The sequence below is a fragment of the Vicia villosa genome, linkage group LG5, assembly GCF_029867415.1.
Source record: "Vicia villosa cultivar HV-30 ecotype Madison, WI linkage group LG5, Vvil1.0, whole genome shotgun sequence".
Taxonomy (NCBI): Eukaryota; Viridiplantae; Streptophyta; class Magnoliopsida; order Fabales; family Fabaceae; genus Vicia; species Vicia villosa.
Genome location: NC_081184.1, coordinates 157879732 through 157905275, shown reverse-complemented (window position 1 = coordinate 157905275; position 25544 = coordinate 157879732). Strand labels below are relative to the sequence as shown.

The 25544-nt window shown below is 33.4% G+C and overlaps 1 protein-coding gene and 1 long non-coding RNA gene across 9 annotated transcripts; one reads left to right on the top strand and one right to left on the bottom strand.

Moving 5' to 3' along the window:
* Positions 1-372: 372 nt before the first annotated feature.
* Positions 373-14055, bottom strand: LOC131603446 (bifunctional aspartokinase/homoserine dehydrogenase 1, chloroplastic-like). Its single transcript, XM_058875759.1, has 18 exons — positions 13829-14055; positions 12960-13024; positions 12365-12739; positions 10207-10295; positions 9811-10114; positions 9592-9644; positions 9293-9507; positions 9050-9137; positions 8851-8964; positions 7449-7547; positions 7141-7335; positions 5376-5458; positions 3608-3833; positions 2827-2972; positions 2380-2515; positions 1191-1274; positions 1010-1102; positions 373-928 (listed from the first exon to the last, which is right to left on the bottom strand). Exons 1-18 carry the CDS (start codon positions 13957-13959, stop codon positions 683-685), a joined length of 2742 nt encoding a protein of 913 aa, XP_058731742.1. The 5' UTR covers positions 13960-14055; the 3' UTR covers positions 373-682.
* Positions 14056-20294: 6239 nt separating this feature from the next.
* Positions 20295-25046, top strand: LOC131603445 (uncharacterized). Of its 8 annotated transcripts, none has more exons than XR_009284390.1 (12): positions 20295-20497; positions 20574-20734; positions 20945-21089; positions 21155-21286; positions 21755-21867; positions 22550-22642; positions 23004-23047; positions 23302-23561; positions 23781-23858; positions 24271-24349; positions 24532-24609; positions 24762-25046. It is a non-coding gene; the product is annotated as an uncharacterized LOC131603445 (long non-coding RNA). The 8 variants fall into 8 exon arrangements; XR_009284391.1 differs by having other exon boundaries at positions 23004-23080; XR_009284397.1 differs by lacking the exon at positions 22550-22642 and having other exon boundaries at positions 20945-21047; positions 21155-21241.
* Positions 25047-25544: the final 498 nt, after the last annotated feature.

The window sequence follows — 25544 nt, the reverse complement described above, 5'->3', positions numbered from 1 at the left end:
AAGATTCATTTTTTACGTTAAAAGTGCTTAGGGGTTTGATGTTATGTGAGCAAACGCTGTTCCAGACATGTCACACTTTGGTGTACATAATTGAAACAAGATACATAAATTAATTTAATGACATATTATTATACTGTTCTTATGCTGCTCTGGTTATATGTACGCTTCGCAAAGAGACAGTTATAACAAAAATGTTGTTTTAACTAAACATGTTAATGGATTTAGATTAGATTTTCTAGGGAAGTTATACTTTTTGCTAGATAGGGGAATATACCACATCAAGGAATATATACATATTACAAAATGCAGTTAAAGTCATCTTTATATACCAGATCAAGCTTAGTATTGCATTGAAATCCAAAACAAACAAAATAGATAAAAATGTGCTTGAATGTTTAATTTGCTATCTGGTGGAGGGGTTGTTGTAGGAAGGGGATGGCATAAACACCGAAGAATTATTAAAATGCCTATTCAAGAAGGTCTAAATTATGATTTTTCTGTGTACTAATTTACAATAAGACTACTACTCCCAAACAAAAATACGGAAACAGGTTTCATTCCCTCGTACAAAAAAAACAAGCTAGCATACAATGTCATAACATTACAACAATGAGCAAATAATCTACCAAGCAACTCAGAGGGACATAAAAACGTTACAAAATTTATGATGGCAGAATGAGACTTATGATGGGGCGCCTAGATATGAGGCAAGTCGTAAAATATCACTGAATATTCCACCCGCTGTGACTTGAGCACCAGCTCCTGGACCGCGAACTATCAGAGGTTGATTCTTATACCTTCTTGTTGTGAATGCAATTATATTATCTGACCCAGACAATTGTGCAAATGGATGATCCTTCTTGTATCTTCGCATCTCTACAAATCCTTTTTTGTTAGCCACGTCCACCACTCCCACGTATCTCAATACCTACAAACATAGGAAGCTCGGACTCAGTTGTAGATATGTCATCTAAAACAGAGAATAAAATGTCTTTTGAGAGTTACTCACTTCCCCGGCATTCTCAGCATCTTCTTGTTTCTTTGCAAACTCCGGGTCAAAATTTGGCAGCTGTTGCATGAACTCCTGAGCAGATGCACACACCTGAATGAAATCATCAAAACATCTATGTCAAACAAAATGCTACACTCTAATACTAAGAACTGCGTGATTTATAGAAATTAGTTCTTACTTGCAGTGGTTCTGGCACTAAACTTTCAACTGGAATATTAGACAGTTCTAGCTTTAAACCAGATTCCCTTGCTAAAATTATCACCTGTACATCCACAAAGCTTTGCGATGTTGATTTTGAATTACCACAGTCATCGGAGGATTATATGAAACACGTAAATGCTATTATGAACCAACATTGACATTGTGATTAAGCCTGCCTCTGATTTATTTTTATCATGAAAAATGCACACCTAAACATGCTAGCTTTATTTTCCCAGTCAAATCTTCTCATTGTAATTACATGTATATGCACTTATATAACAACGTGGGCATCTACACATCAATATACATGTGTATGAGGGAGTAGAGTTCTAAAAGGAAAGCAGGGATATAGGTACAGAGAATCATGTAAATCTAAAAAGAGCGTAAAATGCACAACAACAAAGCAATAACATTCAATCAAGCCTTATACCAGGCAACAAGTACATCTCATCAACAATACTATTGGACACTAGCAAGATCAAGTTCTTAATAAAACATGTAAAGCAAGGCTTCAAGTAATGGTTTCTCCTAAATTATTTATCCATTTTGTTAGATTATCATCTTCCATTGTATCTAGTTTCCTTTTCTTCTTATGAGACCAAAAGGAAAGGAGGAGAATATCCAACAACAACCAAGCCTTTTCTCACTAAATGGAGTCGGTTACATGGATCAAATTAGGCCATAATGTTCTTCTATCTAAGACCATGTTTCTATCCAATTCGTTAATCTCGAGATCTTTCATAATAGTTTCTCATAGTTTTCTAGGTTTTCTTATACCTCTAGTTGTTTAACTCCTCTCCATATGATCTACTCTTCTTACAACAGAACACAGACTTCTCTCCTTGCAACATGAAAGATTCAAATTTCAATTTGTTCTTAAATTTTTAAACTGTATTAGCATTTCAATATTAAAAACGTCATGTTTGAGCTTGAACTCAAACAGTTAATAAGTTGATAAGTAGACATGGATTGTATTTAAGTTCAAGGCTGCAACAAAATTCAAGCTTCAGAGAACTTAACCAAATCAATCTCAAAATCCAAATATTTAATTTGGAACATTTAAATTACTGCCATAGTCATAAGTCGCAAACAAAATTGAAACACTGATGACAAAAGCACAAAGGGACTTCATTGACATTTGAAATCAAAATTTGGTAAGCACGTACCTTTCTAGCAACATCTGTTCCAGACAGATCATCCCTTGGATCAGGCTCAGTAAAACCTGCTTCCTTTGCTTCACCGACGACCTCACTAAAAGGCCGGCCATCTTTGAAGTTATTAAAGATGTAACTCAAAGTCCCACTGCAGAGTCACAGGAGATGTCTTATTACATTAAATGCTAAAGATCAATCAATAATGCCGACAGACACTGACACTTGAAAAAATAGTCTAATTTTTTTCCCTGTATAGAATGGAAAATTGTTGGAGGGTGGACAAATGACACTGAGTGGAAGAGCATTTAAGTCTCAATCTGGAAAAACTAAGGCTGTACTAGTCCACAAATTAAGACAGTTACGCCAATATCAATCAAAGCCTTTTTCTAACTAGGTGAAATAAACTAAATGGATTATACACTGTCACAAGATAAATAGAAATAATATGTAACAGCAAACCTGAATATGCCTTCAATTTGCAAAATTTTGTCTCCAGTTTCAAGGAGGCCACGCAAAGTGCTGACAATGGGAAGACCGGCTCCAACAGTAGCTTCATAGAAGTAGTGGGTATAGGATTGCCTTTGAAGAGCTCTTAACTTCAGATACTGGATGGAGAGAGTTAAGGTGAGAGAAAGCCACAAAATTTGTGTTAACTAAGATACAAACAAAATAAGTAACATGTACTGGCAGCAGCTGCTGAAGCTTGAAGAAAGGTTGCACTATCAAAATTACAAAAAGTACTATTTAAAAAAGTCTATAAAGTAATAGTGCATTCAGAAGAGCATGATCATCAGCTCAATTTCAATAGTCGTTTGTTGTTCCAGAGCAAAGTGTCAAGTTAGACTCAACTCCCACGACTTAATTTATAAGATGAAATTTTGGTCCTCTTCAAAAGAGAGAAGGGGACAGAAGCCAGAGGAAAGAGATACGACAAAAATGACAAATATGAGTATAAGCTACCCCTCCAAATTAACTTGTACTGATAATGTATTTATGCTGTTTTCTTTTTCAAACAAAATAATAATCAAGAAACCCTTTTTTCCTTAAACTGATAATACTTTCAAAAAAGAAAAATTGAAAACAAACAAACCTAAATTGATGCATGGGAATTTCCATTTCCAGCAGAATACATACTAAATAGGTTTGAAATTTCATGAACATGTGTCACAAATTACAGGAGACAAGTCAAAAACAACTAACAGTATTCTATCCATCAAAAGGACAATATGAAGTACTTTACCTGATCCAGTGGCCCTGAATTAGCCTTCTTATTGGGGGTAATTACATGTATTCCTTTGCGCAACCAATCATAGTAATGGCCAGCAATGACAGGATCAGCAGTGCAGTCTACTAATGCCGTGTTTGGTATAAAATGATTTCCGTGCACGTGCTGAACAAATTTTTCCAAATTAGCTACTTCTCCTTTTTCCTCCCGAAGTTCTTTCCAGCTTGCTAAGTCAATACCCCTGCAAAGCTAGGTTGTTAATCTCAGATAGCGGCGCGTAGCGCCGGACCTCCCAAATGCTATAGCGGCATAGCGGATAGCGGGATGACCGCTATTGTGAGCTTTTAAAAATCAAGCTAAATATTTAATATGAAAACATAAATACTAAAATAGGTTCCAACAACATACATAAATAATAAAAATAGGTTCCAACAACATTCATAATGACTTGAAAACAAAAGTTGCAACATACATAAACCAAAAGCTGCAACATACATAAACTAAACATAATGACTCAAATTAGGAATGTACTCAAAATGTCTAAATCAAATTCTAAATGTAAACAAAATGACTAAATCACATCCGCCTCATCTTCACTTCTAAGTTCCACCACATTAATATCATCTTGCTCATCACTTGATTCAATTTCAAACACTTCTTCTTCTACCTCCAACTCCTCATCTCCATTAGATACTAATGTAGCAAGTCTATGCCTAGTAACTCTTGTTGGTTCATGCCTAGATACTAATGTAGCAAGTTTATGCCTAGATACTAATGGAACGTTGAAACTAGGGCAGAATGGAACGGCTGCTGGCTGCTGTTTTTCAGTGAAGAAAGAGAATATTTATGACCTAATGCTCACTTTTAGCTTTTATAGTAGTTAAATAAAAGGGAAAAATACAAATTTGCCCTTCAAAAAATTCAAACTTACAGTTCTGACCGTATCTTCACAATAGCGGTCTGAATAGCGCTACAGAACCGCTATTGCGCCGCTATTCCACCGCTACGGCACATGAAATCGCGGCCGCTATTTCCGCTATTTCAGATAGCGGTAAACAGCCCAATAGCGTCGCGGCGAGGGCCTCAACCGCTACGCTATACCGCTATAGCGCGCTATTGACAACCTAGCTGCAAAGAGCAATTACATTACAAAATAGTTGAACACGAACCAATCATGTCAATAGTGCACAGATAGGCATAGTCATAAGCTAACAAATCATATGATGCATTTTGTAAATGTAGCTCCATGATGTGTATTGGCCAAAGTAATCCTCTTGTCACAGTCGAACTTTATAAGTGCGCCAGAGAGTCATGAAATTGAAACTAGTCATAGAAACCCTAAAATCACCCATACTAAGAAGCATGGGTTCCCAAAAGTAACCAAAAAGAATGAATCTTTCAACTTTCAATGCAACATTAATTAATTGTACTCTCTAATTAATACAAACTACTTACATCACTTTCAGGTCAATGTCTTCCACTGTGTATATATAGTAAAAGTGAATACACCAATAGGAGTACTTGGGTATGCAGTAAAAGTGTTATTATCTTTCTTTTATGTATACAATTTTCTTAATATGTGTGAAATTGTTAAATGGGTCATTCATTTAGGATGGAGGGACTAGGAGTATATAATAAGCATTAGTACATTTTAAAAAAAGAAGAAAAACTCTGTATGAAGTTCTCTTTCCCGAACAAAAATGCTATAAGATGTATGCAAGCAACAGAGCTTAACTATGTATCATTTAGAAAGAGAGATTCAGTTCAGAGTGATTTCACTTACGCATCACTGAGAAGCATTGACTTTGAGCCGAGTATGCCCATTACACGCAAATCAATGTTAAATTCTTCTTTCAGGACTGAAGCCTGCATTGAATAAATTGTTGCATGAGCTTGCCACGTATTTCAAGAAGCCTTCTGTTATATAACAAATATGAATATCCAAATGACTATGTTTAGTAAGCCAGATTGACAGCATCATATTTAAGCATGGGACTGTAAAACACTTCCTTCTGATAAAATCAAATCCTCTATTAATACAAGACTCCAGATCTAGTTAAATGGGAAAACAAATCATGATATCTAAGTATGAAAACTAATCTTAAAAGATAATGTAAAATACTCTAAAATAAGAAATTAATCCTATGAGATGATATAAGATGCTCTAATACTAAGATACTGTAAGATGTTTCAAATCTACTGGCAGTCTCCCTCAAACTAAAGCTTACTAATATTTTAGCTTGTTCCAAGTACCTTCTGAAAGGGAGAGATGATAGGTCCACATTGGTATATTAGAGGAGAAGAGGAAAAGAAAATAAAGGGGAAGTTGGGACTGTTAAAGATAATTTACATGTATATGAAATGTTGAAAAATAAGTATATGAAGGAAGGAGATAATAGGTAGCACCAAGAGATTGGGGGAAATAGAGTGCAAAGGGGATGCGGGAATCATGGGGCAGAGGGAAAAGTGGGATGGGTATATGGAAGAGACGTGGGGAAGGGATCAATTAGAGAATTTGGGAAACTGCTGATTTGGTTTGGTCAAGTCTGAGAGAGGAAATGAGTTCCATCTCAGCAGGGTTTTTGGGGCTTCTATAACATTCTGAATTCTATCTTCAACTTGTAAGGAGCAATTCTTCAACCATTAAATTTTTCTGGGTTCATTCGCTCTGTGTTTTTCCAGTTTACACTACAGTAGAAGCACAAGTATCACATTTTCTATATGTTTTTTGCTCCTAACAATTCGGTATCAAAGCACTTTGCCCAGAAATGCACGATTTCAACCTGAACCATAAACTCGTACAGTATGGTGTATTATCAGAACAAGTAATTATTAAGGTTAAACCCATAAAAAAAATTTCAAGTGGTTTTTATTTGACATGAATGGTCAAATCTTGACATTATTAACACCCATAAGAGAGGCTTTTAGTTTTATCTTAACAAGTAAAAATACAGAATTTTAGGAAATAGTATTCGACAATACCAAAAGAATGAGTCACTCAATAGAACTTTGTGACTTGCATATTAAAAGCATTTTGTAGAAAGATTTTATTGTGGTTCACCAAAGGCATAAAAATTCCACATTACTAGTGTCCCATAGGGTGCCATGTATTCAAGCAACAATTAAAAACTTTTCGGGAAGTGAAAAGACTTATATACTACAATGATGTGGCACATTTGTTTGCTACAAAGATGTTTTAATCTATGATATTACACAAAATATCCCAGCTTGAAGTCCAATCCTAGTGGCGTACATGTGGTGGCACCTTTTGTTTTCTAACATAGACACCGGATCATAAGTAAACTTGTCTATAAAAAATCATTTACATAATGCATGCTTATATCCAGGTGCAGTTTCATAATATAATAAATTTTTAGTTATTTTAAGTGAATTCATTCCTTCAATAACCGTAAGTTTGCGTAAGTGCAATGTGATATGATAGAAAATAGAGTAACGGATTCCAAACAAAGGACCGTAAAAGGCAAAATACACATCAAAACATATAAGGTATGACCAAAATAAAGCGAAATTGTTTGTGGAAACTGCACCTGATCCCTTAGCTGATCAAGAAGTGTGCTCCCAATTAATCCCGGTCCAATAATGCCCATTGCAATGGTGGTTCTTGAGAGATAAAATCTAGAATGGACAGCCCGTAAAGCTTTTATACAATCCTCTCGCTTAACAACAACAGTGATATTATACTCAGAACAACCTTGTGCTATAGCACGGACATTTATACTGGCCTGTTTCATAGCAAGTTTGACCATAAACAAGTTATGCGAAATAACATTATGCAAAAAATTCTGACCAAAGCAAAGTAATAGCCTTTCTTATAAGATGAGCATAATTTCCTAACCTTGGCCAATGCGTTGAAAAGGGTGGCACTAACTCCAGGAGTGCTTGCCATTTTCTGGCCAACAGCCGCCAAAATGCTACAGTTCGGGATAATTGCAACCTGGGAGATGCTACATAATTTAGAATGTAATAAAGGTAAAAAAAATAACTTAACAGGCTTAAATTTCAACAGCGTTCAATTACTTATACTAATTTAGACTCAACTGCACAAAACTGACTTGCAAGATGACAGGTGACTCTCCCATTTGAACATTTCATAGATCATATTGCATCAAATGCCAAACTCTCAACACATCCGCTCACATCCATGACTGGAGATATGGAGCACGACACATGTGGCTCAATAGGAGTGACCTAACATATCTAAAATAATATCTCATATCATCTTAGAATAATAGATAGATCTAACCCAGACCCAGAAAATCAGTTTGTAAAGTTAGGGATAGCTCTCATTTATGAATAGCAATTGGCCCCAAATTTATTGAGTACCCGCAAAAAAACTCACCATGGAAAAGGTAAAAAAAAAAACCCCACATCATGGATATGGGCACGGGTAATTACCACAAAAGTGAGCAGATACGGGTATCTAAAAACCCATCCCACCCTGGATAATAAAAATATTAAAAATCAAATTTGTTAGATATTTTTTATCCTTTAGAATGATACAAATTTGTGTTTCTGATAGGCCCTTGACATATGTGTATTGCTGTCACTTGTTAGATATTTTTTATCCTTTCGAATGATACAAAATTGTGTTTCTATTAAGAAAACTGTCAGCACTATGCAAGAAGTTTCCAATGGATCATTTTGCTTCATATCTCATAGAAACACTTTGATTCTTTCATCAATCTAGAACATAAGCACGTAGCACCGGAACCTCTGGAAAAAAAGCGTGTCTGTTTCCATATCGATGTCGGACACCTGCACCGACACTTGCGATTACGTTTAATTTATTCATTTTTTTCAAATTATTATCGGAGTCCTCGTGTCAGTGTAGGGGGACGTCTTCGGGGTTTCAGTGCTTCATAAGCACCAGACACGGTATCTTAGTCATAACAGTTTATGTCTGCATCACCGATAAGTGTACCCTCTTTTCCAGACCATATTTGGTGGTGTAAACCTTGAATATTTATTTTCACCCCAATATTCCATTATTGTTTATTAGGAGGGAAAAATTAAAGGCTCACACAATAAAGACAGAATATCTGAAACAAAATAACCTGACTTTTCATTCTTTATCCACTTCAACAAATTAGGAGCACTATACAAAAATGGTTCATATGGTCTTCCAATCCACATAATGTATAATGATAAATTTTCAATCTATGGTATTAACTATGTCTTAACAAATGAACAGAAATCTGCATTTAGTTATACTGAAAATGTAGAATCGGATTTAGCACCTGAGAAAGACGCCCATTATCCAAAGCTTGACGAAATCTTGATTGCAATGCCTCGGCAACAGCTTTTACTTCTGTCTCGGGAACCGCAAAGCATACAGAATGCTCACTACTAGCCTACATAAAACCTGTTAATGACGGCGGAAATTTACTAAATCTCTGTATCAACAGCTAGAAAAGGCGTGATAGATCACAAGTGCACCTGAGATATCATGATAACATTAGCTCCAACATCTTTGACTGCACTAAAAATAGCACTTGCTGTACCTGGAACACCGGCCATTCCAGTTCTGCCAAAAAAATACAACAAAGAAAAGCACATTGGAACTTCAGCTCGAGGGATTAGTATAGATTATAAAATATCATAAATTAAACAGAAATCTTAGAGCAGCAAAAATGAAAACTATTAATAGTGTAAAGTGACTGCAATTCGAGGCTCACCCACCCCTCAACATTTACAAGTGCCAAGTTGTCTATTGTTGCAAATCCTTTGACATAATTTTGCAGGTTCGCCTTATCTTCATTATCATTAACAGCAGGGTGACATATCTTTGTCCCAGGAGCAGAGAGGTTGAAGATATTCCTTATCAAAATGGGTATGCCATATTTCATCACAGGAATTATTGTACGGGGATGCAAAACATTAGCTCCAAAGTAAGACTGTACAGCAGGCAGTTTGAAAGTTAATATCATTACTTTTGGTAATCAAAAGTGTCATTAGATGATTTCCATAGTCCGACTCACCATTTCCCATGCCTCTTGATAAGATAATGTCTTCAAAATCACAGCTTCACTGACTGCAGAAGATATCATTGTTTATGCTAAATAAAAGCTTAATGCTAATACAGTCAAACATACAACGTAAAAAAGCATCACCAACATATCGGAGGTAGAACTTATTTTTGGTTACTCGAAAAAAATTATCATAATCTACTCATTATTCAATTTGGTATCAGCACAAACCTTTTCTAGGATCCGCACTATACACACCATCAACATCAGTCCAAATTGTGACCTGACCAGCTCTAAGTAGAGAGCCCATAATTGCTGCCGAAAAATCACTTCCATCTCGCTTCAGTGTAGTAGGAATGTTTTTTGGTGTACTTGCAATGAACCCAGTAGCAATGATTACCTTACATGGATTCCGAGAGTACCATTTCTCAAGTCTTTGCTCAGATTCCAAGTAGTCCGGATCAACTTGATTAGAACTAGTAGGATGAACAATCAAAACTTCCCTTGTATCCATCCATGTGCAATCAGTTCCATTCTGCAGAACCATAAGGGAAGAACGATGCAATTAGCTCTAGATAGATAATTAAAGGGGGGAAAAAACATATCTTTCTAAGTAAAACAGCATACCTTCCTGATAACTAGAGACAACATTTGGGCAGACCATAATTCCCCATGTCCTACAACAAAATCTGCAAAGGATTCTGTCGCGTGACCAGCTGCAATGTGTTAAGAATGTTAGTTGGGCTGATGATGTGATTCCTTAATGCATAAATTAGTCGTTAACAACAATGAATGACTTTTGGTCTAAATATATTTTTGGTCCCCGCAAATAACCATTTTTTGATTTTAGTCCTTGTAAAAAAATCTTTAGTCCTTGCAAATATACAATTTTTTGCTTTTGGTCCTTGTTGTTAATTTAGTCTCTGCAAAATTTATCCATTGGTCCCTATAATATGTAGAATATTTGACCTTTGTCCCTCAAAATAAGGACAAAAATTAATAAATATTACAGGGACCAATTACAATATGAACATACTTTGCAGAGATTAAAACATAACACTAACGATCAAAATAAAAAGTGGTATATTTGCATGGACTAAAAACAAAAAACAAAACTATAGGGGCTAAAATCATATGGAAACCATGACTCTTTTTTTTTTTACTTTTGATAACATGTATAAAACAACTTTTCATCAACGTCCTGATAGTCATGGGATCAGCTGCATTTACTGGCTAACAGTCACATTGAATGAAAAAATGCAGTCATTCTTTATGAGTGCTAATAGTTTAAATGATATTTAGCACCTCCATATTTCAAAAAGACGGTTACCATTGTATTCTGTGTCGTTCAGGTTCAGGTAAAAATGCAAAACTACTATTCTCAAGTCAGTTAATATATAAACTAATATCTTCCTAAACTATAAATGGGGATAAGTTTAATGAACCCAATATCTACTTAAAGCATCAACTGCCTAGTAAGAACACAAGTTTGACGCCAATACTTCAAGTAACTACTTTACCCCTGCTCTCCACAAGTCACTGCAGACAATTTTACAAATGTTAACAAACTCGTACATCAGATCATGGGATCACACAATTGTAGGCATTCTGCCCATCAAGTGCTGTTGCATTGCTGCTAGGATCAGGACAGGAAGAGATTGCAGCTGGATCATGTCATTCACCATTGGGATCTTGGGATCGTTTGAGGCGGCTATACCTTGAAGACTTGGACAGGAGCGGATTTAACACCGGGTTGGGGTTTGACTTGATTTCTGAAAAACGGAAAAAAAAAATCTAACCCTAGGATTCAATTTTCACAATCCCTTACTAGCAGAACAGAAACACAGCAACCAACCGTCCTCTCTCTCTCGCCTGAGCTCCCTTCGCTGCTGTGACCAATGCTGCCTCCCTGTGCCTCCGCCTATGACGAGCCGTCTGCAGAGCATCTCTGTCTCTGCAAACAGCTGCTATCCTCTGTTCTGTACTTATCGGCCTCTCCTTCAAACAGTTGCTTTTCTCTGTTCTATACATATCAGTCTTTCCTTCTTCAAACAGAAGCTTATGTTCTTTAATTGAAATGTGTGGTTGTTCTCTACTCCAATTAAAAGCTTCTGTTCTCTGTTATGTACGTAACTGCTGTTCAATAAAAATGTGTGGGTGGTGCAGCAAGAGTACTTAAAAATGCCCCCTGGAATGATTAAACAAAGCAAATATTTCTGCCTCGTCTCTTACCCTCTTTTACTACTTGAGCTAACTTTGTACCTCTAACACTTAAACAACATAAACATAACCGTACTAACTAAGTACACTAAAACCCTAATATTATATTATAAAAAGAGAACTTAAGGAGAAAATTGTCCTTCCAAGGGTTTTCCCTTCATAAAGAATTTTTTCTTTCTACAACATAACTAAGTAACTAACACTCAGTTACCAACTGATAACAAATTGTAAGGCATTCTTTTCTACCCTAAGTTTCCAAACATTAACTACTATAACTAACTACTTTATGGCCTTGTCATAATGCAATACACATTTACGTCAATTCTATTGCAATGCATATAAAATGTCAAAAAGTGAACGATATCATCGCCAACATAGAAAGATACTACGACAATAAGATAAAATCCTATATGCAAATTAGGATATCTTAAATAAATATGTGCAACTACAAACAGGGAAAAAAGATAAATAAATGAATGAATAAATAGGAAAATAAATGAACTTTTTGGGGCAAAAGAAAAAGAACAAATTTCCAAAGGGGGGAGAGAGCTGATGTGGCTACGACCTATGTATATTGCCCGAAGCATCGCCTTAAGGTTGTTGATGTCTTCATGCAATTTTGACAAGAAAATTGCGAGATTCTCTCCATCAAGTATGTCATGTGCAGTTGAGCTGTGCTTCTCCAAAACAGCATCCAAGGAAGATATATAAGACTCGTCACGTGATTGAGCCTTAGTGATAAGCTCATACATCATATCTGTCACCTTAGCCATTGCAGAGACAACCACCAATTTCCTCTCTGAATCATCACTAAGAACTATGTCAGCAACATTCTTTATTCTTTGCGAGCTTCCCATACAAGTTCCACCAAATTTGTGAACAGACCAAGATTCTCCTTTTGAAAGCTGTTTTTCCTCCACTGTCAAATCCAGAGACACATCTGCCAGTAAACAAACATAAGAAAAAATTAATCCATAAATCATTACACTAGCCTTCTTCAAAATACCAAACACAAATTCTAGCAAACAACTACTCCTCCTTAGCAAAAATACAAGCAAAATGATCTGAAAAATCAAATGTTTTGGTTTAAATTTCGGCACAAATACATTTGATTTTTTGTCTTTTTGCTTGAATTTAGTTACAATGGAGTAAGTACGAACCTGTTAATGAAGCACATATCCCGGTGCTCGGTGACTCTCGTCGCTGAGGTAAAGTAATACCCTTTCTAAGACAAAATACAAAGTAACAATGTGAATGAATAGATTGAAAATACACAAATTTCAAACTTATGTGTGAGTACACATATACACACAACTACAAGTTATGAAAATGGAGTTTGCTCGGCAAATATAAGTACACAAAAGGAAAACAACATAATATTTCGCAATTGAGAAAAAGAGGTCACTCCTTTCAAAAAGAAGAGGTTATTTTATTCCTTCTTCGTTTTTTCTACTGAAAATTAAAAACAACAAACAATGAAACCACTCCATAGCTTCAAATTCCCAATTCGGCTAACAAGTATGTAATTAACCACTGAATGGTCTTATCAAGCAAAAACTAACATATAGTAGCATCTCTTATTTCAGACCATAAAAATGAGTATATCTAAGCATAGGAAAGGAAGTTGAAGTACTTATGTTTGGATAATTTTTTGCGAAATTGAATTGAAAAGTAAGTTTCAAGTGTAAAAATTACTTTTAAGCCACAAATTCTAAAGACAATCAATTCTACTTTACCATAAACAAACAGCACAAAATTATTACAAAAGACAAATTCTAAAGACAATCAATTCTAATTTCCCATAAACAAACAGCACAAAATTATTACAAAAAATCAATTATACACCTTTAGAATTGCATTTCACTTTTCCAATAACTAAAACAAGCATTCCCTAAGTAAAACACATAGATTAACAAATTACATAATGAAGTAAACCGCGTAATAAAATTCCATTAGCGGCTTGTGATCTATCGAAATTGAAGCAGTAACGGAATAACCTAATTATGGAATGACGCAAAAACGTGTATACCGGAGAGAGTTGAAGCGTCGCAAAAGCGCGAAAGGATGGTATTGAGATTCAGGGATCTTGTTGTTCTCGTATTGGAGCGAAGTGTTGGAGATGCAAGTGAAGTGAGATAGCGATGCAGAAAGCGACGCCATTGCTGCTATTTGCGCCGCAGAGAAAGAGAGAAGAGTGGTGGCGGCTACAGTAGGAGTGAAAAGTTTTTTTAAAAGCTGCTGTCCGAATTTTGTTTTATCATTAGAGAAATGGTACTATTCTTTTATTAAAAAATTACTACTTGATTTAGTATCACTTTTCTTTTGACTCTGTTTTCTTTTTGGAATGGATAGAAATGTCTTTTTAAAATATAGAAATGCATTAAAAAAGTAATAAATATAAATAGTCTCTTACGTAAAAAAAAATATTGTACTATAGTGAATTTAGTAGTTAATGTCGAAAGTAATTTTTTCATTAAGGAAAGATGGCCCTTAAAGTTAGAAAAAATTCAAGAATATTCTAACTGAAATGATTTAATAATAATTAAATATATTTTAAATATCATAAAGATATCTGTGGTAAAATTTGATAATAATAAATTTATAGTAGAAAAAAATTATTTGAAAAATGCTAAGGTAAATGTTTAAAAATAGTGTGTTATGGTCTATCATTTTCCTTGATCTTTTAAATAAATGTATTTTTTATGATAAGTTTTTGTTAATTATAATTATTGTCTTTTTTGTGAAAAATGTTTGTTATTAATAATTATAATTATAATTTTTATGATAATTGTGTGACTAATAATAATAAATTATTAAATATAATCTATAATCTATTTTATTATTCTCAAAATATGATCTGCATTCCTTTAAAACCAAATGTCCTCACAACTTTTTTTTATGTTGTTGTGTTGGGAAGAAAGTAAAAATAATGTAATTTAAATATAATTGATTTTTTAAAATTTGTTTTGATATGTCAAATTTAAAACTAATAAATTTATATTAATAAAAATTACTGTGTATAGGTTTTATAAGTGGAAATAAATATTAAACAACACAAAAAAAATAGGATTTTAATATTTTAACTTTTTTTATTAACGAGGTGTTGTAGTTATTAAATGGTTTAACTCAATGCATTTTGTGATCTACGCTCAAAAATAATAATTATTTGACCATTACATAAGAAAATAAATTACAAAGAAAAATAAATTTATTAATATATTAATTCTTTTAAAATAAAATCATCCAATAAATTTTGACCACTAATTGATTAATGTAATTCAATTTTAATTTGTTATACAAAATTAATTTTATCAAAACAATAGAAACACCAAAAGATTATTAGTTTTTCTTATAATTAATACACACAAAATTTTAAGATCGTATGAAAAAAAATTACATTAAAAAAATTGTAGAAAATATTATATAATTATATATACATATATATATATATATATATATATATATATATATATATATATATATATATATATATATATATATATATATATATATATATATATATATATATCAATTTTAATTATTTGTGATGTTTTTTTTAAAATATATATTTGTTACATTACCAATAATAGATTTATATAGTAAAAAACTATGTTAAAAAATGCAAAGTTACAAATTCGAATAGCTAAATTATATAATTATTAAATTAAATTAGTCAATATTGATCATGTAATGTATTATAATCCATTAAATTAGATTAGTCAATATTGATCATGTAATGTATTATAATCCATTAAATTAGATTAGTCAATATTTTCATGTAATAGTATTTTACTTCACATCTTTACCATTAATTTTTTTAGCCATTAAATTGAGCAAAATAGTAAGTCTTAAGTCTTGATAACTTATTTTTTGAGTAAAAATATTTCTTCTCATATTTCTTCTCATATATATATATATATATATATATATATATATATATATATATATATATATATATATATATATATATATATATATATATATATATATATATATATATATATATATATATATATATATATATATATATATATATATATATATATATATATATATATATATATATCGTGACATTATGACATGATACAAGAACAAAAAGAAAAATTAACGTCTTCCAATAAAATTTTTTTTAAATATAAATATTAAAAATTTATTTAATTTGTAATCTAAATGATTTTAAAATAATTGAGATATTGTTAATTTGACTATTTAAAAATTACTATAATATAAAGTGTTTATTGAACAATTATATTTTTTATGAATTTAATTTAGATATTATTATCTTTTTAAAATTGGAAAAAAAACATCAAAGAACAATTTTTTTCTCAATAGAATTTTTTGATGTTTGTATTTTGTTAATGATAAAATGTTAATATTTATTCTACATAAAAATGTCATAAAGATTATTTTTTTAAAAAAAAAACATAAAAGAATAATGATAAGTGGATGCACAAATTTGTTATGTAAAACACAAATATGTCATTCTTTTTTAATTTGCAACCTAACCAAAAAAATATTAATTAATGTTCTGAATTTAGTTTTTTAAACCTGATTTTGCTACTAACTTCAATTTTAGTTTATAACTAAATGTTTTATTTTACTCAATAATATTTTGTCTTAATTTATAACAAAGTACAACATATTCTATAGGATCAATATTTATATATTTTCAACGACATTGCTCCATAAAATTTAAAACTTGCAAAAATTCATGTTCACCTCGTTAATATGTGTATTCCAAAAAAATAGGCTGACAGAGATAATACGACGGTGTGAGCCCAAAACAAAAGAGAATAATGATGCATAATTATCACATTACTTCAATTTTTGTTGGTTTTTTATTTTCAATTAAAAATTATTATTTATAGTTTAAATTGTAATAAAAAATAATTAATTATCTCTAATATTATTTTAATTAATTAAGCTATCTAAACTTTCCAAGTCCTTCATTCGTATAGAAAAACAAATATGTGTGTTGATGCCATTTGCAATGTTGCTTGTTCGTTAAAGCATTCTTGTATCTGTAATAATATACCCGTCTTCTTGCAGGACTATGTGTTCGCTAATAGTTTAGGCGTTTCCTCCTTTAATGAGGTGTTTTTGTTGTTCTTTATTTTTTGGACTTAAGCCCTATTTATCAATAAAAAAATTTAATTAGACAAAATATTTATAAATTTCTATCATTTTAACAATTCTTCTTATTTTTAATCCAGCAATAAATTTTATTTAAGTCATTTTAAGTTATTTCACAACATTATATTTTCTTACTAAGATGCTTCATCCAAATATTTTAAGAATTAATTTTCATCCACTAAGATAACAACTCAATACATTTGGAGCAACCATTTCTGACATATTAAATTGTAAATTTAAGTTGAGTATAATTGATATTGCATTTAAAATTAATTCTAACTCAAACTAAAATTCATAACTTGCGAGAGTAAAAATAGGATAGGAAGCAAATCATAAAAATCAATTAAACTGACCATTTAAATCAAGTCAAATTGAAAAGAAAAAAAAATTGATTGGTTCAAAGATCAAACCAAACAATGGTTTGATTCGATTCCCGATTTTAATTTTAAAAACTTCCAAATCGATGAACCGAACCTATGACTATTGTTACCCCACTTAATCTTTAATTCAACACATAATTAAGCTCAAATTTTATATGAGTCCAAACTTTTTCAATATTTATTTACGCTTTCTTACTTTTAACAAAACATGCCGCCACAATTAAACTATTAACATAGAAAGTAAAAACCACAAGTCACAAAACTTGCTCTTTGTAACACCCGAGGCCGAAGAAGGCGAGGGGTGGTTGCACCGCATGGAACACCTGGGGCCAATTGGGGCTAGGGTGGTCGCCACATCGGAATGAGAGGGATCCTAAAGTTGTGCAGGTATGGGACTGCATGGTCGAAGGAAAGCTTATAAGGATTGATAGGTACTACCTATACTAACAAGATGCATCTTCTTTTCGGTAGCTCATTCCATAAGAACTCCACAGTTAAGCGTGCTTGACTTGGAGTAGTATTGGGATGGGTGACCTTCTGGGAAGTTTCCTGGAAAGTGTGCGAGTGAGGTCAAAGCATGCTGAAAAGACCTGTGTTGGTTTGTGGGGTCAGCAGATCATCCCGAAAGCAGTTTGGGACGTTACAAATGGTATCAGAGCCAGACCTCTCCCAGTACGATGTGGTTCGAGGACGAACCATGCGGAAGCTGGTGGGCATGTAACACCCGAGGCCGAAGAAGGCGAGGGGTGGTTGCACCGCATGGAACACCTGGGGCCAATTGGGGCTAGGGTGGTCGCCACATCGGAATGAGAGGGATCCTAAAGCTGTGCAGGTATGAGACTGCATGGTCGAAGGAAAGCTTATAAGGATTGATAGGTACTACCTATACTAACAAGATGCATCTTCTTTTCGGTAGCTCATTCCATAAGAACTCCACAGTTAAGCGTGCTTGACTTGGAGTAGTATTGGGATGGGTGACCTTTTAGGAAGTTTCCTGGAAAGTGTGCGAGTGAGGTCAAAGCATGCTGAAAAGACCTGTGTTGGTTTGTGGAGTCAGTAGATCATCCCGAAAGCAGTTTGAGACGTTACACTCTCAACCGAATTGGCCGTCTTCTTTGTGTTCAAATTCTCTTCATTAATATTTTTATACCTGTTTTGTTTCTTTTTCTTCAACGAAATTTCTTATAACTTTGTTACAAAATAGTTTTGATGTGCGCGTATGAGATGTGAGACATATTAATTCATGTGTATTGAAATCTTTTGTTATTATTGTTGTGTTTTATTTGTTTACCTTTTAAATCACTTTCCAACTTTATAATGCAAAAGTTTCAACTTTTGCATTAAATAGTAAATTTATTTCATAATACAATAAAAATTTTATGGCTTTTTCGTATGGATTAAAAATAACTTCTAAGTTACCAATCGTTAATTGGTCCAGTGGTGATTGACGCTGGACTTGGTAGGGAGAACCACGGTTCGATCCCCCGCAACTGCGATTGGGAGGGGGATGAAACCACTTGATGCTAGAACTCGCCTCCGAACCGGACTAAACCGGTGGTATAAAGCCAAAAAAAAAACTTCTAAGTTGTTTGAAAAATAGGGCATCAAATTGATTTAATTAAAGATACTATTTCAAAAAAAATAAATAAAAAATATGTGAATGTCATGATTCAAAAAAAAAACTTTACGATCCACTAAATTGAACCTAACCATTTAGTTTGATTTCATTTTGAGAAAACATTAAAATTCCAACCAAATCAAATGAATAGAGATATTATTGGTTCAAATTTTTTTATACCAACAACTAGTCTAAACCAAGCCAATTACAATAGTGAAACTGTCATACCCCAAAATTTGCCCACCACATTTTTATACTCAAGGTCATTTGAGTATCAAAAGCTCAAGACTTGACTGACTGTACACTCTCCTAAACAACAACCCTCAAACTAGGGTTTTGATCTTTTCAAAATAAAATCAAGTTCTAAGACCTCAAATGGAACCCTTGGTCTCTCATATGATTCAAGTAATCCTTATGCCAAGTTGCAAGCTCTGATTCCTAAGATTTCTCAAATCAACAGCTCAAATGGTTAACAGTCGACTAGCCTGATCTAAAAGTCTGTTGGAATTAGACTCTCAAACCTTTGAGTAATTCCTTATCGTTAAAGATGACAATGAAGAAAAATAGGATTAGGGTTTGCGGAAATATTAAAAGAGAAGGAGAAAGTATTTTCTGCAGAGTTTCTCTCTGCCCACAAACTGTGGAAATTCTGTTATTCACTTGCAACTGCAACTTCTGTGAATACAAGATAATGACTTGATTACAAACTAATGAGGGTTACTCCCTATTTATAGATTTAGGTTAGCTTTCTCCCTAAGCCAAAGCCCAAAACTATAAAAGCCCAAAATACCTATTTTGGAGCTAAATCAAATCTAATTTATTTTAAATCTAAATCAAATCTATCTAGATTTAAAACAAACTTATGTGTAACAAACTGTTACGCACTTCGACACACCTTGTGTTCGAGTAACAGCTTCGACACAAGGAATTACAAATTAACACACCACCTAATTCATTGTGTCTAAGCTATCTACATTCATCATAGCTCTTAGTCTTCTGAATATTTCAACACTACAAGAAATATGGCCTACGGCCACGCTAAATTCTTCCACAACTCAAAAACTGTGGCTACATATAAGCTTTGGCCGGAGTTTTCAAACCGTAGAAATATGTTTTGAAATATTAAACCCAGATTGTGAAACTGTGGCCTTTTCTTAAATTACCATGTTTATACCACGGTTAATAACCGCGGCTTATAAGTTTCACTTCAAACTATGGCCGAAGCCCATAATTTTATAGCCCGCCAAACTTTCCCTCTTTTATTTTCTTTTCTTTTCTAATTATTTTTTATTAAAAAAATAAAATAAAGTTTTCTATTAAAAAAAATAAAATAAAATTGAGAAAGAAATTCCTAACACGTTTCAGTTTCTTTCTTCTTTTACTCCCATATCATCGCTTCCCTCCCTCTCTTACCTTCTCCTTCAGTTTCAAACAAAAAAACCTTCAGCCATCATGCCGCCATGCCTCCGACGGCATTCGCTGCGGCTATAAACACAAAAACCAACGCAGAGATGATGAATCTCCACAGCAGCGATGAAGAAGACGACGGCGGCGCCGCCACACCTAGGTTCATTCTCCAATTCGTTTACATTTTTGAAATCCTTTCTCCCTTTTCCTTTCTAACCCGAGTGCGTTTATTGCAGGAAATGGATGGAAGGAGGCGAATCTGAAAGGGGTCGAGTGGAAATCATAACGGAGAATCTCCAAAAAATCAAGGATTCCGCGATGTGAAGAGCGAATCGAGCAACAACAACCTTCAATCGGCGGAAGTGACGGAGATGAGCGGCGGTGGAAAGCTTTTCAGGTGAGCTCTTCTTCTTTCTTTTCGTTTTAGGGTTTATTCTCTGGGTCTGCAAAGACTATGAATGAACATGGATAGATTTTAGGGTTTTCTAGAAATTTTTGTCAAAAAGCTACGTTGGAATGTTTGTGAATAGCTTTAGGTTATAAATTTAGGGTTTTTCTTCTATTCTTGTGTAAAAGCTACGCTCTGAGTTTTTGTTCTGTGTAAAAGCATCGAAGAATTTGTAGAAAATAGAGAGTGATGAAGGTTCTGCGGTTTTAAGATTCAAAGAATGGTGATGAAGATCTTGCAGAGGATAGGGAGAGTTTTCTTGGTGAGTTTCTCCCGATTGTTGAAGAATTAGAGTGATTTGCAAGTGAGTCCTCCTATTTTTTCTCTGTGATTCTTTGTGATTTACATTGTTTCTGATTATGCCTTCAGTTATATGTTCTAGGTTCGATTGACAAAGAAATTGGCTCTAAATCAACTCGTCGGAGTTGCACGTCGACACCGCGATTTATAAAATAGGTCATTTAATATATGCTTTGCCAAACATTCAAAAGAGGTGACAGGGTAATTAGTATATATAACTGATTCATATGCTTTATATGGTATAAACTTGTTTGGTTTCTTGTGCTTTTTCACAATTGATAATTTCTCTTAATATAGATTTTTGACTTATTTGATATAAAGCACAACAGAGTTATTGAGTTTGGCGAATTCGTTAGATCTCTTGGTGTTTTTCATCCAAACGCACCTTTAGAAGATAATTTTACTGGAGAACTACCCGTTAATTACATTCGCCAAGCTCACTACATTGACAGAATTGTAAGCTTCAAATATTTGTAGTGGTGTTTATTGATTACTAAATTCTTTTTCACGATACTTCAAATTGATACATATTTGGTCGGTTCCATTTTTTTGATAGTAGCAGGAACTATGGTTGGTTCTCTCGAGTAAGATATTCTTTCTTATAAACATATGACATCTTGTAAATTTTACAGTTGAGGTTCGTGTTCTTAATCTTATCCTATGTTGCAGTGAATCAGGTTATTTTTTCTCGTTCGAGTTTCTACGATGGCGTGTCTCTAGTACTCAATGTTCATGGTATTCTAAGTAGAAAAACTCCACCAAGGCTCTGGTTGAACTTCCAGGTTATCTCCCTCTCTATCTCGTGACACTAATAATAACCCGCGTAATCATTTTATGACACTTTCTTATGTTGAAATTGATTGTTCTACTGCAGTACAAAGAGTTTTATAACCAACACAGTGTAAAGCTGGTTGATAAAGTACTAGAAATGTTGAGACTTTATACTATAGACTTTGTTTCATCTCCTGAGATAGATTTTATGACACTTTCTTATTTTACTCTTTTTCGTGTTCAAGGAATTAAATAATATGAATGATAACAAGTTATCTAATACTACATGGACTGTAGTGTTGACACATCTAAGTCTCATTTGTCATTTGTCATAATTTGAACAATGGTCTTACTTTTTTGTTAGGTAAAAATGTTGGAAGCCCTTGAAGACGTTGTTATTTTTGTGTTATTCTCGTTGCATAGATGTAACATGAACTTGTAAGAGTATTAAAATATGTTCTTCAATGCACATTTGCATCTGTGAGCATTTAGAACTTGATAATTAAACATTTTCTGAGATTAGTTGTATGTTTAGATTAGGTGATACAACTTGACCATCTGTGAGTGTGATTTTAGAGTCTTCAATATTTGAGAAACATGTAATGTAAGGTTTAGTAGCCAGTATCTCACATAAGCTTTATGTGCGGTGTAATGTTTCACTATTATTACAAAGTCTATGCTCATCTTTCTTAGGGACAACCTGCTGAGGTTGAGGAAAATGATAAAGCTCAGCCACATCTTTTTAGTGCTGTAATAGAGAAGACTGAACGCCTTTACATGATATGTGTATGTTGCTTGCTGAGATTTTTATTATATGCTTTGAGTAAGCATGGGTTTGTTCTTTAAACTACTAACTTAAAGTGTAGGTGCTTGTTGGAGCAAAAGTTTGTTTGTTATTTGCCTAGCGATGTGATTAACTGATGCAAATTAGTCTGTTAATTGATTCAGAAATAGCAGAATCCATATTTATTCAAAGAGTGTCCCCTCTCTTATTCTTACTCAATTTCTTACTATTCAACTACTGAATTCTTAAAAAAATTGTTTACTGATTTTTGAGATAATAAGATCTTCAACCAATTAGTTTTATACATGATCTTTTAGAATTAAATATCTTAGAAATTCAAATTGAATACGGGCTTGAATGCAGGAGATGGACTACAATAATGAAGCAAGCAATGGTATCAAGTTCAGGTAAGTGCATGCTATCAATGTTTTGAATTTGAGGTTCTGAGCTTGAATGGTTGAACCTATATATAACTATTTACCCTTAATTCATTTAGTGCAAATACAATTATTTAATGCACGCTTTTGGTTTTTGTAAAGATACAAATGGGAAAGCATGCTTAATTATATCTTAGTTTCCTAAAACATTCATAATTTACTTGTTCCTTGATTTATTTAATTTTGTGATAGCTAAGCTACTCTCTTCTGTGTTATAATTACAGTTTTGAACAATATGAAGTATGCTGATTCTCATGAATGGGTGAAAGTTGATGGAAATTCTGCAACCGTCGGCATAACTGATGACGCCCAAGATCATTTGGGCGATGTTGTGTACGTTGAACTACCATAAGTTGGAGCAGCAGTGACACAAGGAGATGCCTTTGGTGCAGTTGAAAGTGTGAAGGCAACTAGTGACGCCAACTCTCCGGTTTTTGGAAAAGTTATCGAAGTTAATGAAGAGCTCAGCAGCTCTCCTGGTTTAGTGAGTTTTATTTTATCGCCTAATTCACAATGAGCTTTTGTGACATAATCTCATTATTCATCACTTTTGTTTTGAAGCCTCAATGTTAGACTCTTGCTTGGTTTGGTCACTATCTGTTCCGTTATACACACACAAACAGAAGAGACACCAATGTCATAAAATTGTTTCCAAATTGTTTTTCATGAGATATGATTTCTCTCCTCTCTGTATTTGAATAAGGTTGCCATTTTGCTTCTCACTGAAATCACTCCAAAAAGCATTGCGGTTCACAATGCCATAGAGGTGGCTCGGTTTGTGGTAAGTAAAAAATGAAGAAAAACAATAGTGTATGTGACTTTTGTATTCCATTATATATTTTCCACAATGTGTAGCCATTAGCTTCATTCATCTAAGAAAGAGAGTTCAAATAAGTCATTATAATAATAGTGATGATATTTTCCACAATGTGTAGCCATTAGCTTCATTCATCTAAGAAAGAGAAGTTCAAATAAGTGATTATAATAATAGTGATGATGACGAGGAAGCAAAAACTAGAGAAGAAAACAAACACTTTCCTACTACAAAAATCAGCAACAAAAGAATACCAGCATTACCTTAGTGGTCTTTTGAGATTCTTCCTTTTATCATACTAGCATTACCTTATTTTCTTTAAATCATTGAACTTTTCAATGCCTTGTGTGTATATGGTATTTATGTTAATTTTTCTTAGGCTGCTGAGAGGCTTATTTCAAGCAAAGGGGAACTCAAAACACAGCTTGAGAATTTTCGCAGGGATCCTAACATATCAAGTGAGGCACTCATTTAGTTGCTATTTTAATTCTATACCCGTGTTTCATGTTAGCTTCTGTGTTTCACTTTAGTGACAGCAACAACAACTTATAAATAAGGTTGATTTATCTTACATGTGAATGCATTGTAAAGTTGATTGATTTTGTGAATGCATTGTAAAAATGATTTGAAACATATGCAGGGGAGAATGGAATCTTCTCAACTTGTAACTCACAATCTCTCAGATGTCGACTTGGTGAAAGATCATTTGCGACACATGGTAAATTGGCTTCACACTAAAAACATGACAAATAGCTGCTCCATTTGATTTAATGGTCTTAAACTGTTTATTACTTGGATATACATGGCATGCATATTGATTTAACATATTCTTGAAGTACTGTTGATGTTAGCTAATAACCTCCATCGCAGTTTACACGTTATTAGAAGAAGAAGAAGAAGTTAAAGGCGATGAATGGTTGCAAGCATTAGCAGCTGAAGTTAACATGGTCAAGCTCCCCGCCCTACTGGAATGTGAAATTGTAGGCTAGCTAGCATAGAGATTTGTTATATTTTAAGTTGTATTGAAATATATATTTACAGTTTAGCTAATCATGAACCAACCACTCATAGGATGTCATAAAAAGATGTTTGAATTCTGTCATGAACCTACTTGTGTTTGTTCAACATTACAAAAACTCATTCAAAACAATTGTCAACAATAGATATTTATCATTTGATGTAGCTGGTAATAATTATTGGTTTTTGATTATTAATGCATGTGCATTTATATATATATATATATATATATATATATATATATATATATATATAATGACATATTTATGTAATAATACAGAAATAAACCGTGGCAAGATTAATGGTTTAGAATGCATAACATATAACCACGGTTTTAAATCTGTAGTCATAACCAAACCGTGGCTATATCTTGAACCAAAACTGTAAGTTAAACGTTAATCTGAAACCGTGGCTTTATCATATGGCCACAGTTCTGTAATCATGGCAAATATAAACCGCGGCCTTAATCAAACTACCTAAACCGTGGCCTATAAAAGCCACGGTTGTAAAAAAGGCGTGGTCTATACCAAAAAACCGTGGACTTTACTTTAGGCCACGGCCGAATACTCCACAGTTGGATTTTCGTGGCCAAACCGTGGCCTCAGCGTTACGCCACGGTTATTTTGCATATAGCCT